We start from the raw sequence: 16942 nt of genomic DNA, 5'->3' as shown, positions 1-16942 counted from the left end.
GAGCTCAGTCCCACAAAACTGCCCTCCACTTCAGAGGCCAGTCACAAGCCCAGCTTATTACTAGTACTTCTGATCAATTGGCTATAAATCAGAGGTTCCCACGACTCCCTCCTTGGGTTCAGTTAATTTGCTAGAATGGGCCAGAGAACTCAGGAAAACCCATTTACTCACTAGATTACAGATTTATTACGAACAATGTTAAAGGATACAAACCAACAACCAGATGAAGAGATACATAGGGCAAGGTTTGAAAAAGGGAGCTTCCATCCTTGTGGAGCTCGTGGTCCAGCACATGGCACATGGGAGCATACTGGTTCCCTAATGTGGAAGCTCTCAGAACCCTCTCCTTTTTTGGTTTTTACAGAGGTTTCATTACATAGGCATGATTGATTAACTCATTTGCTACTGGTGATTGATTCAACCTCCATCTCCTCTCTCCTCCCCAGAATCAGGGTTTCTGATTCTGATTCTGTGGTTAGTTCTCCTGGCAACCAGCCTCCATCCTTAGGTGTTTTGCAAAAGTCACTTTCATTAACATAAACTCACTTGTGGTATTAAAGTCTTATTAACAAGACACCATTTAACTTTTATGGCTCTGAAGCAGTTTTTTGGGGGTTTTGTTTTTGTTTTTCGGGAACTGAGGACAAGAAACCAAACATTATAATAAAGGATGCTCCCATTGCTCTTATTATTCAGGAAATCCCAAGGGTTTTGGGAGCTGTGGGCCAGGAACTATGGATGAAGACCAAATATCTCTGAGAAATATATTTTGATCATCTGAATGACCAAATATATATATTTCTTATAAATCACAATAACACACATCGTATCTATTAAAGAAATTAAACTTGCTATTTAAAACATTCCCACAGGGCTTCCCTGGTGGCTCAGTGGTTGAGACTCCGCCTGCCGATGCAGGGGACATGGGTTCGTGCCCCAGTCCGGGAGGATCCCACATGCCGCGGAGCAGCTGGGCCCGAGAGCCATGACTGCTGGGCCTGCGCGTCCGGAGCCTGTGCTGGGCCTGTGAGCCATGGCCGCGGAGCCTGCGGGAGAGGCCACAACAGTGAGAGGCCCACATACCGGGGGAAAAAAAAAAAACCACTCCCATATAGAAAACACCAGGCCCAGATGGCTTCACTGGTGAATTCTACAGACATTTAGAGTAGAAATGATACTGATTCTACAGACTGTTTCAGAAAATAGAGGAAAGAAAAATTCCCAGCTCATTTTATAAAGCCAGCGCTACTCTGATACCAAAATCAAAGACATTAAAAGGGGGGGGGGGGACAAAAACCAAAAACCAAATCTAAACACCATGACCAAGTGAGTTATATAAGGAATGCAAGGCTGCTTTAACATTTGAAAATGAATTAATGTAGTTGACCATATTAACAGAAAAAGAGTAACACAATATGACTGTCAAGGAATGAAAAATAAAAAGCATCTGACAAAATTCAACAATCATTCAAGATAAAAACTCTCAAAAAATTAGGTATGAGGGCTTCCCTGGTGGCGCAGTGGTTGAGAATCCGCCTGCCGATGCAGGGGACACGGGTTCGAGCCCTGGTCTGGGAGGATCCCTCATGCCGCGGAGCAACTGGGCCCGTGAGCCACAAAACTAGTGAGCCTGCACGTCTGGAGACTGTGCTCCGCAACGGGAGAGGCCGCGACAGTGAGGCCCGCGCACCACGATTAAGAGTGGTCCCCGCTCACCGCAACTGCAGAAAGCCCTCGCACAGCAATGGAGACCCAACACAGCCAAAACTAACTAACTAACTAAATAAATAAATTGATTTTTTTTTTAAAAAAGAAAAATAAACTAGGTATGAAAGGGAACTCTTTCAACCTGATAAAGGGCATCTTTGAAAACTCTACAGCTAACAATACACTTAATGGTGAAAAACTCAGTGCTTACTCTCTAAAATTGGGTACAAAGGAAGGATGCCCATTCTTACTGTATCAATATTTTACTAACAGTTCTGACTAAAGCAACAAGGCAAGAAAAATAAATAAAAGCCATTCAGATTGAAAAGGAAGAAGTAAAACTGTCTCTATTAGCAGATATGAACATCTACATAGAAAATCCTAAGAAAGCTACAAAAAAATTATATGTAATGAGTTTAGAAAGCTCACAGACTTCAAGCTTAATATACAAAAATCAATTGTGTCTACATATTAGCAATCAGTAACTGAAAACATTCTTAAATGCTTAAAGATTTATAAGACATAACATCTAAAACCATGAAATACTCAGTGTTAAATTTAACAAATATATGCAAAACCTATGGTATGAAAATACAAAATATATGAAAGACCTGTGGTTTTTGCTATGAAAACTTTAAAAAGGTCTAGATAAGTAGAGAAATATACCACATTACAACTTGAAGACTCAATATTTTTAAGATGTCACTTCTCAAAGTGACTTACAGATTCAGTACAATCCTAATCAAAATCCCAGAAGGCCTTTTTGTAGAAACTAACAAGCTAATTCTAAAATGTATACTGAAATGCAAAAGAACTAAAATAGATTAAACAATTTTGAAACAGAAGAAAGCGATAGGACTTAACAGTACTTGATTTTAATTTTTACCATAAAGCTTATCAAGACAGTGTGGCATTAGTATAAGGACAGACATATAGACCAACAGGAAAAAAAAAATGAGTTCAGAAAAAATTCCAGGCAATAAAATAATGTCAATTAATCAACAAAGTTGCCAAAATAATTTAATAAGAAAGGAATAGTTTTTTCAACAAATGTTCGTATAGATAAAAAATGAACCTCAACCTCAACCTTGTGACACACTCTAAAATTAATGCCAAGCAGAGCACAGACTTAAATGTAATAGATAAAACTATAAAAGTTCTATAAGAAAGCAGAGGAGAAAATCTTCACAGCCTTGGGATGGATAAAATTTCTCAGTATAGAAAAAGTACAATAATAAAAGAAAAAATTGATAAATTGGACTTCATCAAAATTAAAAACTCTTATGTTTTTCTAAGGAAATTGTTCAGAAAATTAGGCAAGCCTCAGACTGGGAGAATATATTAGATAGATACCAATATAGATATACAATATGTCTGAGGACTTGCATCCCCAGAACATAAAAAGTCTTATAACTGAGTAAGACAAACAGCCCAATTAATAATAGACAAAAAATCTGGGGCTTCCCTGGTGGCGCAGTGGTTGAGAATCCGCCTGCCGATGCAGGGGACACGGGTTCGTGCCCCGGTCCAGGAAGATCCCACATGCTTGGAGCGGCTGGGCCCGTGAGCCATGGCCGCTGAGCCTGCGCGTCCAGAGGCTGTGCTCCGCAACAGGAGAGGCCACAACAGTGAGAGGCCTGTGTACCACCAAAAAAAAAAAAAAATCTGAACACTTGGCAAAAGATATACAAAAAACTAATGAGCAGTTGAAAAGATGCTCAACATCATTAATCATCAAGGAAATGTAAATAAAACCATAAGGAGATACTGTAACACAACCACAAGAATGGCTAATGCTAAAAATAATGACAATACAAAGTGTTGGTAATGATGTGTGGCAACTGAACCTCTTATGTTACTAGGAACAAACAGTTTGGTGAATTCTTATAAAGTTAAATATGCACTTATTATTATATGTCCAGCAATTCCACTCTCAGGTATTTAACGCAACAGAAATGATAACATATGTCTACACAAAGACTGTACTTGAAAACTCATAAGCAGTTTTATTCATAATAGCCAAAAGCTAAACACAACTCAACAGGTAAATGGATAAACAAACTGAAATACATACATACAATGGACTATTACTGTTCAACAATAAAAAGGAACTACTTATGTAAACAATATGGATGAACCTCAAAAAAACAGTATACTAAGCAAAAGAAGACTAACACGGAAAAATTGCAAATGTATAATTCTATTTGAATTAAATTCTAGAAGAGGCATATATTGACAAAAAGCAGACCACTGGTTCCATGGAGCTAGCAGTGGGGGTAGACTGACAGCAAGGGGAACTTTTCAAGTACTGGAAATGTTCTTTATCTTGATTTTGGTAGAGGTTACACAACTGTATATATTTGTCAAAACTCATTAAACTGTACACGTAAAATGAAGGTACATACCATTTGTAAATGATACCCCAATAGATAACTAAAGATAAACAGTGAAAAATTTTAAAATATAGATATAATATATCAAGACAATCTTATGAATGCATATGTACACATATGTATATATGTGAATAAAAAATTGAAGTGTGTATATGCATATGTGTATATATATGTGTGTGTGTGTATATATATATGTTTCTCACAGGGTAGATAATACCCTTAAGCAGCACTACCCAACAGAACTTTCTGCAATGATGGAAATATCCTGTATCTGCCCTATTCCATATGGTAGCCACTAGCTGCATATGGCCAATGAGCACTTATAATGTGGCTAAAGTGACTGAAGAATTTGATTTTTAATTTTATTTAATTTTGGTTAATTAAAATTTAAATAGCCATATGTGACTAGAGACTTCCACAAGGGATGGCATGACCCTTAACAAACACTGAAAAAAGATTTCTTTACATGTTTTTTTGGGCAATTCATTCTTTCTTCCATTGACAACAGCTAATTACAGAGATAGGTAGTCACAAATGGGTTGACAGAAGAGAACTGTCTAATTTGAGGAAGACACTTACAAGTGGGTAGGTGAAGAAATAGAGAAGAAATAAAAAACACGTCTAAAATGGTGCTTACATGGATGAATAAAAGAATGTGTAGCCAGTAAACTATAGGAGCAATAAATCATGAGATTTAAAAATTTTTGACTCCTTTGGATAGCTTCATAAATATAATGATCATGCACAGTATACAATAACTGTTTACTTAAGGCAGAAAATCATACCATTAAAGTCTATATCTAGTCTAGTTTGATTACCATCTTCTAAAAGATTGTAAATATATTCAACTATGATACACAGTATAGCATCATGGACATACCACTGACCAAAGAGTCAGGGACCTAAGGCTCTGGTTTAAACTGTATAACTAATCAAACTGGCCAGTAACCTAGTATCTCTGGTGCCCAGTTTCCTTGTTGATTAAATGAGAGGGCCCTACTATCACTTAAATGCTAGAATCCAATAACAGCAGTACAAAAAGGTTTTTGCTAGATGCAGGGTAATATTCTGACAATAGTTTATCTTACAAATGCCACTTACTAAACTGTCTACCCAATTATGAGCACTTTAAAAGAATAAACCAATAGATCAAGTCACTCTGTAAAGGATCCAGGAAAGCTCATTGATAGACATTCCAATTTTCTCCACAGTATTTTATGTATGGCCACCAATGGCCTCATTACATTAAACAAAGAATTCCAAATTGATAAACCATAATATTGTAGTGTCACTTTGAGGCTATCTTTAACGCTTAACACACACACACACACACACACACACACACACACACACACACACACACACACACACACACACACACACACACACACACACCCCAGAGTAAAATTTAAAAGTTATATGGAAGGCATTAACTCAGTTGCAGCTTTAGGTTGATTCAAAGGAATATATCTTTGTGGTTTAGAACACCTGAACCATCGTTATTTTAGAATGCATGAAGAGAATACTTCTTTCCTGAAGTCCAGGATACTGTAAGAAAAAGCGAAACAGGGCTTCCCTGGGGGCGCAGTGGTTGAGAATCCGCCTGCCGATGCAGGGGACACGGGTTCGTGCCCCGGTCCGGGAAGATCCCACATGCTGTGGAGCGGCTGGGCCCGTGAACCATGGCCGCTGAGCCTGCCTGCGCTTCCGGAGCCTGTGCTCCGCAAAGGGAGAGGCCACGGCAGTGAGAGGCCCGTGTACCACCAAAAAAAAAAAGAAAAAGCGAAACAATGTTAAACATATAAAAAGGAAACATGTTTACTAATCACTTTAAGAGAAACACATGCTTGAATTAATTACATTAACTTGAGGGTATATTCAGTTTTATAGTGAAGACAAGCCTCACTGAAACTATAATTCCATTCTTCCCAGCCTGTATTTTTTCTCTTCTACTCAAGAAAACATATTAAAATTCAAGTGAGGGAACATGATATTAATATAAGAGTAAGTTTAAATTTGCACTAATTTATTAAATAAACTTTGGCATTGGCGATAACTTGGGATACACATCCCAACAGGTTAAAATACTAACATTTAGAAATATATCAACAGATCAAGAAATAGGAATGGGATTTTCAATTAACTATCAAGGTCCTTGTTTTATAATCTAAACAAGTAGACTTCCCTGGATTTCAGTATACGAAAAATTAAATGTTCACCTCAGATTTTGCCATTACATATGGATTAAGGCACTTTCCTTGTGTTTTCATTTCTAAGAACTGTTTAAGAATTAGCTTGTTTTGATGATCTACTCACCTGGAAGCGTAGTTTCTTTCTGGAATTATTTGTTATAAAATCTGGATACTCTGGTTAATTCTCATTAGCTTTTTAGAATATAACAGTAAATTTCATTAAGACAATCAGGAATCAAAATACAGAGTTAAGCTAAATAGTAAAGCAGAACATGGTTAATACAGATTTAAGGATGGTTATTTTAAAAGTGTTACACTTTTTATCCTGTCACAACAAACTGTACAAACTGAACATGGCAAATTTTCATTATCCTAAAACAGACAACATGACATCTTGAGGCCTAGAAGCCCTAGACCTATTTACTTAATTCCACAAACAGAAACTAACCAAACTGCTCTCTTCAGGATAATGAATGATAGATAGCCTTACACCCATATTTCTCTTTCAAATAGTATGGTTTCCAAACTAATTTAATTGGCTTATTTAATAAATTATCCACTTACCAATGTTCTTGTCAGTTCAATAGTGTGGTTTCCTTTAGAATTTACAGCATTCTTTTGTTCCAAATACTGGCCTCTCTTACTTTCATTGAGTTTTTGATGAGTCACTCAAAAACATTCCAACACTACTGTTCTGCCATGGTCACGCAAGCACAAGGCAACAATCAATACCTCCTTTACAATTCTACTTTCATTTTATCTCATCCAATGAAAAGGAGCTGCAATATCTATACTGAACAAACGATAATATATTCCCACACTGCTGCTCATAAAAAGAGCTGTCACTTAAAACTTCCAGAATATTTCTAATATTCTTCTTTGAAGTTGGTTATTATTAGTTATTTTGTTTGGATATACCCTTCTAAGTAACTTATATAACTGACACTCAGAATGATGACTCTAAAACTGCCAACAATGTTTGGATATTTAAATTAATCACAATATTCTAAGATCGACTATTATCTGATCATTTTAATGACTCTATTTTTCAAGTGTCCCTGAAAAATGTACAAATAGAAGTCAAAAAAGCAGAACTCAGTACAATTCCAAATTTGTTTTAAATAAAAAACAGAAAGAAAATTAAATATACATATTCACACACACACAAAAAAAAAACTATAAAAGAAAAACCTCCAAAATATCAAGTGATAACCGTAGATGGTTATTTTCATTTTTTATGCTGTATATAGATTCTACTTTTTCTATAGTAGACATATTGGTTATATAAAGAGGAAAATAATAAATAGTATTTTTACAAAAGAACTAGGACCTAGTTCTTTCACAAAGGAGCTAGAAAAGAAAGTGTATCTAAAAACCCTCAAGAGTACACAGATTTCAGTTACAGGTAAATATTTATCTGCACTGTACAGGTACCAGTTAACAACCCCATCTAGTTAATAAAACGCCTCACAGCTCTTAGAAGTGACCGCATTAAGAAGAATCCATTCCAGGAGGCCACCACTTAAGAACCAGAATCAACAGAATTTTGGGGGGAGGGATAAATTGGAAGATTGGGATTGACATATATACACTACTATATATAAAATAGATAACTAAATAATAAGGACATACTGTATAGCACAGGGAACTCTACTCAGTACTCTATAATAGCCTATATGAGAAAAGAATCTAAAAAAGAGTGGATATATGTATATGTATAACAGATTCACTTTGCTGTACACCTGAAACTAACAGACTGTAAATCAACTATACTCCAATAAAAATTTTTTTAAAAAGTAAACCAAATAAAACAAGAAAAAAGTAACAAAATGGAAAGAATGAAAATAAAATAATATAGATTTAAACTCAAATGCATCAATAATTATATTAAATATAAACAGATTAAATGCTGTGATTAAAGAAAAAAAAAGATTATAGCAACCATGATACAGGAAGGGCTGAATTACCCTTCCATTCTTACAACAGAAAATGATATTGCAAAACCACTGTCATACGAAGAAGTGACTAAAGAATTTGATGTCAAAAATGTAGGAAAGAAAGTATTATAGAAGTCATTCACTGTATATAGCTGTTAGGTAGTTAGTAAAAAATATATATTGTTCTTTCTGAAAATTGGAATGTTTTTGGTATTTGTTAGCTTTAAATTTTTTAAAAATGTATTATAATTTCTTTCAAAATAAAAATCCACATTTGCTCTTAAAAAATAGAATCAACAGAATTTTAACTGCTTTTTGTTATATACACCAAAATTAAAGGCTAGGTTCTATTTTTCCAATTTAGAAACAATGGACATGATTGCACTTTACAAATACATTTATATAATCATATAAATATAAAGGACGAAAGGAAAACCTGGAGTATACAGTCCTCCTTCTGTATCCTTGGGTTCCGCATCTGCATATTCAACCAACTGCAGATCAAAAATATTCAGGGGAAAAAAAATTCCAGAAAGCTCCAAAAAGCAAAACAAAGGCACTCCTAGGTTTTTACCCAAATGAATTGAAAACTTATGTCCACGCAAAAACCTGAACACAAACAGCAGCTTCATTCATAATTGCCAAAAACTGGAAGTAACTAAAATGTCCTTCAAAAGGTGAATGGATAAATAAAATGGTACATCTGTACCACAGAATATCATTCAGTGTTAAATGAAATGAGCTATCAAGCCATGGAAAGACATGGAGGAACCTTAAATGCACATTACTTACTGAAAAAGGGCAATCTGAAAAAGCTACTTGCTGTATGATTCCAATTATATGACACGTTGGAAAAGGCAAAACCATAGAAAGAGTAAAAAGATGAGTGGATGGGACTTCCCTGGTGGCGCCGTGGTTAAGAATCCGCCTGCCAATGCAGGGGACACGGGTTCGAGCCCTGCCCAGGAAGAGCCCACACGCCGCAGAGCAACTAAGCCCATGCACCACAACTACTGAGCCTCAGCTCTAGAGCCTGCGAGCCACAACTACTGAGGCCCACGCACCTAGAGCCTATGCTCTGCAACAAGAGAAGCCACCGCGATCAGAAGCCCTCACATCACAATGAAGAGTAGCCCCCACTCTCCACAACTAGAGAAAGCCCGCGTGCAGCATCGAAGACCCAACACACCCCAAAATAAATAAATAAATAAATTTATTTAAAAAAAAAAAAGATGAGTGCATGCCAGGTCTTCTGGAGAAGGAGGGTAAGGAATAAATAGGTAGGGCTCAGGTGATTTTTAGGGCAGTGAAAATATTCTATATGATACTGGAATGGTTGTCTAAACTCATATAACTGTATAAGACTAAGAGTGAACAGTAATATAAATAATGGACTTTAATTAATAATGATTATCAATATTGGCTGATCAATTGTGACAAATGTACCACATAATGCAAGATGTTAATAATAGGGGAAACTATGAGCTGGGGAGAGAGGGTATATGAGAACTCTCTGTCCTGTCTGTTCAACTTTCTGGAATCCTAAAACTATTCTAAAAAAAACCTTAAAGTACGGTTGTTCCGGGGAAAAACGATTTGCTATTGTTGTTGTTGTTAAAGTATAGGATTCCGAAAAGAAACAGGAGGCTTTATTGTAGACACTTAGGGGCAAGATTTCAAAAGACTTTGTTTGTTGTACTAAGAACTTTATGCTGAATCTTGTGGGCTACTGGGAGTCATTAAATGTGAATGACATAGTAAGATCTTTGTTTTGGAAAGATAATTCTTGGTAATGACACTGATTTAGAGAGTGAGATTTAAGACAAGAAATTCAGGAAACCACTTAGGAGGCTACTGCAATAGTAAAAGCAATGGCCAATTTTTACCATGTACTTTTTATGTACCAGGCCTTTTATGTGTATTATCTCATTTAAACCTTAGTAGGTCCTATTCCTACTATCACATTATAAATGAGAAAATAAAACACAGGGAGATTAAGCATCTTAAAGTTACATGAGCAAAGATACGGAGATAAGAAGCATGGCCCCATACTGGACTACAAATAGTTCAGAATTACAGCAGTTTGGATATCAAAGGCTGAGAGACAAGAGATGAAGTTGAAGGCTACAACTAGATAAAGAAACACCTTTTATATTACGATAACAAGAATTCCTTTTTTATATATAAGCTATAGATACCACGTGCCTCTCCCATTTACATCTTTTGTCTCCTATGAAATATTGTACCTTCAACATAATTTGCTGAGTACCTAGTATGTGCCAGATATTATGTTAGGCTCTGTTTATACAATAATGACCTAAACAGCCCTGATCCATGTCATCATGACGCTAGGAGTCAAAATTCATTTGCTCCCTGAAACTTTATAATAGACTAAACCATCTGGATCCAATCAATAAGTACATTCCAGCACACACTTCGTATTTGGGAGTACTCATTCATTTACTTATTCTTTCCACAAATGTTTAACAAGAATCTACTATGTACTAAGCCCTATTTTGAGTGCTAGGGACACAACAATTAATAAAACAAAGCTTCTTGACCACATACAACTAATACTCTAGCAGAGGAGAGAAGACAATAAACAAATACATAATATAAATTCTGATAGTAATAAATGCTATTAAAAAACAGAGAATATATGTTAGCAATGGTATTTAGATAGGGTAGTTAGGAAGGGCCTATCTGAGCAGAGTCCTACAGGAAGCAGAGTGAACCCTAGTCAGGTATCACGTAGAAAGTTCCAGGCTTTGGAAGAAGCAAGTGTATATGCACATCTGTCGTTTTAGAATACTAATGTCCCCATTGATTAAAAGCTTTTCTAGGTAGAGCAGAGATTTTGTCATATACCCTTTCATTCATTCAGCAAGTATTTGTTTGCATGGTCAACTGTATACAGGGCACAATATAAAAAGCAATCATTATAAGGAAATGGAAGCTTTTAATCCCAGGTAGCCTTAAACCTAAATATAAGTAGAGGAAAACAGGAGGAATGCCATAATCTCTCTCTCCCCACTTCCCACTCCCTCCCATATACAACAGAAAATGAGAAGAGCATCTGGCTATTATTCATTCATGGTGTCCAGATTTGTGCTTTTTATCTTTACTAGATTTTCAGGATGGCCCCAAATTCACTCTGTACGGCATCCATCTTGATCTTTAATTTAGGATTATGTTCATTATTCCTTGTATTTAGGATTCTGTCCAGTTGCACACAGAAAAGGGTCTTGATAGAGAACAGTGGCATTCACTCTAAGTTCACAAAGGAGCAGATAAAATACAGAATTTTAGCGCTGATAACTGCCCTAAGTGAGTAAATTAAGAGGACAGAGGGCCAAAGAAACAAAGCATGTGCCCATCACCTTGATGGCTAATTTAGTCAAACATTATGTTGTTTGTTCCACAGAATGTAGGAATCCCAGAAAGCGCCCCGTTTAAATTTTGACCGTATTCCCAGCACATTCCCTGCACCAGACACTCCTGGAGCGAAAGGAGGAACCGAACGAGCTGACCGAACCAGTGTTATGAGTGCCTGAATTCGAGCACCGGGATCCTGGCTAGGATCCTGGGCCAGAGGCGGCCAAACCCAGGCCAGAAAAAAGGGAGGCTACGTGGGGCAAGTGCTTTCTGCCAGGTCGCACAATCGGGTCGTACCTCTGGATCTTACCTTCACTGAGGTTGCGGCCCGACAGGTTTAACTGCCCGCTCTTCCTCGCCGTCTTTAATAGCCCCTGGGGTACGGAGGCACCGTGGTCTCTCCTCTCAGCTTGGAACCCCGCTCGGGGATCCCGCCCAGCTACTCCCTTCAGCCGCGACATGTTCAAACCCGGGTGTTCAGAAGCAGAGACCCGCCAGTGACGCTTAAAGGTGGCGCCGCGGAGCCGCCCAGCCCCTGTCGGGAGCGCGCGCTCCGTGCGCCGGGCCTTCGCTCTCCGCGGCGCGGTTAGGATGTCGTCACCGCCAGCGTCTGGGGCAGGAGGACCGAGGGGCCCTTCCCGTTGCCGGTGCCGGCCTTGTGTCTTGGAAATTACTTCGCTCAAGTAAGTGCGTTTAACGGGCTGAAGAGGGGGTGTGAATTTATTGTGGGCACTATTACTGCGACTCCAATCTTCTCTTCTGTGCTCCCGCGGCGGCGAGGGTGTCAAGAAAGGATAACCTTCTCTGCTCCCCTCGCCTGGCCGGAACGTGGGCCTTGACTAAAACTTGAGACCTGGGCGCGGTCTGCAGCCTCTCTGGACCCCTGCCTGTTTGTCGCTTTTGGTGCTGGCGGCAGACCTCCGTTCCGCGTAGGAAGTAAAACCAATTTGTTCTTCGGGCCTATACTCCGACTCCTAGCCTTAGTGCACCTCGACTGTTGTTGTATGGAATTTGTAGCCCAACGTAGGAGGTAGTGTGAAATGGAAGGGTTGGCAACAGAGAAGGAAACAAAAAAAGAGAAAAGAAAAGGGAAAAAAAGCTTCATAATGAATGTTCTCTCTACCGGACGGTTTAAGGAAGCCAAGTGGAAGCGCAAGCTTGAGTAGCGAGAAAAGCTTGGATTTCGGAGCCCGATAGCTACGAGTTCGAATCCCAGCTCCTTCTGTAGCTTACAAACTGTAACTTTAGGCAGTTTACCTGACAGCTTTTAAAGCACACTCCTTTTTTCATTAATTTAGGGTTAATCACTCCTATCTCATTAGGGTTTTTTTAAATAATTAAGCGAAGATAAAGTTTTAAATATTGAGAGCTTGGTGAAGAAACGGATTCCATCCAGTTCAGAATGGAAGATGAAAATTTTGTGCATTAAGTCGTATATCTTGGACAGTTAGTTTCTGCCTGAAATATACAGCTTTATGAGTCATTCAATAAGTAATTAATAACTCATCCTCTTTAGTATTGTCCTGGGTGCTAGACTTTTCTTTTGCCTAAAGTAATTTTGTTTTAAAAAGCATACACCGGGAGATATCCTTTTAACCCCCCATCAGCTCGGCTGGGGATCATTAGGATAATTTAAAGGTAATATGACGGCCCTATAACAAATTCTGCAGCACACACGGTTTTGCCTGAGTTCACGTTCTTGCCAACCGTAAAATTAGGTTTCTAAATCCCCACCCCCTCGATTATTTTTCTTCTTAATCCTCTGGAGTCCTTTGCATTGAAAGTGAACAGCAAAAAACTACCAGTAATTACACCATCAAACAAGCAGAGTGGGTTTTAAAGCAAGGAACATAGCAGTTTTTGTAAGGTCGCCAATAAACACCCCCCCCCACCCAAGTTTGTCTTGACAATAATCATTATAGTTACCTTATTGGGCCCTAAGTATCAGGCTCAGTGCTGATGATACCTCTTTTACTATCTCTTATTTAGCACAAGGATCAGTTTTACAGGTGAAGAAATTGAGGCTAAAAAGGATTAAGAAACTTGCCAAAAGTCATAAGTTTCTATAAGTGGTACGACCAGGCCTTTGAACCTAGATCTCTCTCTCTCTCTCTAAAACCTTTCTTATAATCATTATGATTTGCCTAGTGGCTTTTATTTCACCATTTTCAACTTTTGTCTTCGAACCATTTTTAGGGAGACTTCAATTATGTTTTAGAAGGTAATTATTTATTAGAGAAAACCCTTTTTCTCTTTTGTAGGATGTAGCAGCCTACCTTTGGAGGATTATTTACTCAAGTATAAAATTTTACAGTAGCCACCTCTCCCCCTACAATAGATTCTTCTTTAGTTCAATTTTTTTTTAATTATAGGAAAGCTACAGTTTTTTTATTTATTGTGCTTCTACTTGAAGTTAAATATTTCATTAAATATTTCAAAGTTAAATATTTCATGAAATTCTATTAATTATAATTATAATTATAATAATTATAATTATAATTATATATATATTTATATATTATATATATTATATTATATATATTATATTATATATATTATAATTATAATTAATTATAATTAATAATTCTATTAATTATAGAATTATGTTGAAACATTGTTGCATTTTGTATAAGAGAAGCATATCCTGATTAATGGCAGAGTAATTCTGAAAAATCCAAGTGACTGCACTCTTGTGGTAAACCAGTAGATACAAACTAACATGTATAAAAATTTTACAAGTATATATCTAGTACACTGTGTATTGTACCTCTGTAGCCAGTGCAGATTGAACAAGTGAGGGTGAAAATTATTACCTCAGGCAATCAGGAAAATCATGTTTCATCTCAAACTGATGCAAACTGAGAGCTTCTTTATGAGAAAGTGTAGTTACATATAGTTATATTCGTGGGAATTAACACTGTATTCATTGTATTACTTTCGAAAGGATGCATTAAAACAAAAAATCCGAACCTTTTTCAACATGAGCATTGAAGCTAAAGTATTTGCTTTTTTTTAAAAAAAAAAAGATGGATTGTTAATATGAAATGGGTATCTCCTGTGTAGGGGCTGGAGACTACTGCATAGCTGCCATTTGTAACGGAATTTGCCTAGCTACTGTTTATTATATTCATTTTATTAAAGTATGGAAGGTTTCACTCTTCTAGCTTTGCTAAATGAAAACAGAAAGTGAAGAAACCAAAAATATATTGACCCTAAGAATTGTATCGGCCAAAGAATGCTGTTCTGTTTCATAATGGAAAGTATGACTTACCAAAGTAAGATAGAGCAGCTTATCACTACAATTAAAATTTAATAAGACATTTTAAAACATGGCTGTGTTATTCTTATGAACATTGCTACATGTTAAATATTTTCAAAGTTGAAAGCTACAATTGGTAAGATGAATTTATTGAGGCAAATTGAGAAATTGTGGCAAAAGAAAATGGCATTAATTTGTGCAAATTTTTGAGCACAGTTTTTTTTAATGTCATCAGGAGCAAAGTGAACTTGATTTGCAGACATCCCTAGGAAGTTTTCTTTTTCTGTAAAATAGGAGATTTAGATTTAGCCTATACTGAATCAGTATAATGTTCACCTTTCAGAACATTGCCTTATCTGTGAGAACTGCTGTTTTATGCTAACGTTATTTATTGAGAGAACATTCTACTTTTTAACACTGTCATTATTGACTGGAGCTGTTGGACCTAACATGTATTGCTTATTAAGTATTCTTCGAGTTGAATTTTTTACATTCTCATATGCTTATTATTCAAAGTTTTCGTTCTTGTTTGTTCTTACTCTATAAATAAGTTGGTTTGAATTATCAAAATTGAGAGCAAAATTATATTGCACATGGACTTGTCGTGTTTTAAATATTCAGCTTTAATGGTGCTTGTTACACATCTTTAGTTTCCTTTGAAAATTGCATTTTGCCCATTTGTTTTCCATTTAGGCTTATAACTGCCAACTTAAAAGTAGTCAGTAGAAAACATGCTGTTTCCTTGAAGGTAGTACATATTTTGCATATTTATTCATAGTTTCAAATGTGGCTTTGAATTGTATTTTGTTGTCTTTGGAGCTTTGTGTGGTAATGTTTTCTGGAGACGGTGCATTTTATTTTAGATTATTCATTTGTACATCCTTTGTATGTTCCCTGTGCTTCCCTTTCTTACTTTTGAATCAGAAAGCAGTGAGCTTGCTCTAGGAGGTTTAATATTTGATATAAATGTTGTCTTCTATTTCTCTACTTTTCAGTGTAAAAGAATTACAGTTCACAAGCTTTAGGAAAATATTTTTACTTTCCTCTTATAAAAAGGCTTTTACATTGCTAATGTTTTTCACATGAAGTGGAAGAAGTAGGTTTTTTTTTAAGTTTTTCATCTTAATTACTTTTCATTTTTTTTCTTTGTTTATAGTCTGTTAAAAAAAAGAAGCTAAAACACAGGTGGTGATTGTAAAGCAGGCACTTATGTCACTAAATAAAAAGCACTTAAGGGCTTACCTGGTGGCGCAGTGGTTGAGAGTCCACCTGCCGATGCAGGGGACACAGGTTCGTGCCCCAGTCGGGGAGGATCCCACATGCCGCGGAGCGGCTGGGCCCGTGAGCCATGGCTGCTGGGCCTGCGCGTCCGGAATCTGTTCTGGGCCTGTGAGCCATGGCTGCTGGGCCTGCGCGTCCAGAGCCTCCGCAACGGGAGAGGCCACAACAGTAAGAGGCCCGCGTACCGAAGGAAAAAAAGCACTTATGGTATTATTTCTTTTTTAAAATAAGCTGAAAATATTTCCCATTATCTCTAGTGATTCTTACTACTAACATTTAATAGCTGTTTTCTTGATCGTTTTTCCAAGATTAATGTGTTGTGTGATTTCAAGTCTTAATTTTAACATCAATTGTATAGGTTTTTGAATTTGTTTAAAGTAGTAAAGTAATACAGAGATAAAATTAGGGCACCAAATCTGAGACCGTACTTCAAAATACTATTCTTTCTTTGTGTTAACAGATACAAAATCACTACCAAATAAATCTGTTTAAAGAAAAATCATTTTAATCAAAATCCACTATTTTTAAATATGACTTTTTATCACCCCTGCCAACATTTTTATTCTATTGGATTTGGCTTGCAACTCCATTTGCTCAATACTTCAAAAAGAGACATTAAATAATTATACATGGTAAATGTTCTATATAAGCAAACATCCCCAACAGTTTTAATGAGACAAGATATGGCCCCTGAGACTTTATTCTTAGTACCAACTGAAGTTGATACGGGGGAAATAGTAATAATTTGATAGTTTGAAATAGTAATAATTTGATAGTTTGTTGACATTCACAACTGAT

At 36.7% G+C, this 16942-nt stretch overlaps 2 protein-coding genes across 9 annotated transcripts in view; one reads left to right on the top strand and one right to left on the bottom strand.

The window, feature by feature from the left end:
- LRRC40 (leucine rich repeat containing 40) overlaps window positions 1-12232 on the bottom strand; it is a 53937-nt gene extending 41705 nt beyond the window's left edge. The window contains exon 1 of one of the 2 annotated variants that reach the window (XM_059058181.2): window positions 11915-12232. In XM_059058181.2, coding sequence (XP_058914164.1) covers window positions 11915-12065 — 151 coding nt within the window. In that variant the 5' untranslated portion in view covers window positions 12066-12232. The remainder of the gene's footprint in view (window positions 1-11914) is intronic. The other variant, XM_067005951.1, reaches the window with a different exon arrangement.
- The window catches only part of SRSF11 (serine and arginine rich splicing factor 11), a 45755-nt gene continuing 40993 nt past the window's right edge, over window positions 12181-16942 (top strand). For 3 of the 7 annotated variants that reach the window (XM_059066951.2, XM_059066187.2, XM_059065532.2), the window contains exon 1: window positions 12181-12287. In XM_059066951.2, coding sequence (XP_058922934.2) covers window positions 12196-12287 — 92 coding nt within the window. In that variant the 5' untranslated portion in view covers window positions 12181-12195. The remainder of the gene's footprint in view (window positions 12288-16942) is intronic. The other 4 variants (XM_059064761.2, XM_067005877.1, XM_067005900.1 and 1 more) reach the window with 3 other exon arrangements.

Source organism: Kogia breviceps, chromosome 1, assembly GCF_026419965.1.
Source record: "Kogia breviceps isolate mKogBre1 chromosome 1, mKogBre1 haplotype 1, whole genome shotgun sequence".
Taxonomy (NCBI): Eukaryota; Metazoa; Chordata; class Mammalia; order Artiodactyla; family Physeteridae; genus Kogia; species Kogia breviceps.
The sequence above is the reverse complement of the archived record's forward strand: the minus strand, read 5'-3'. Positions and strand labels throughout refer to the sequence as shown.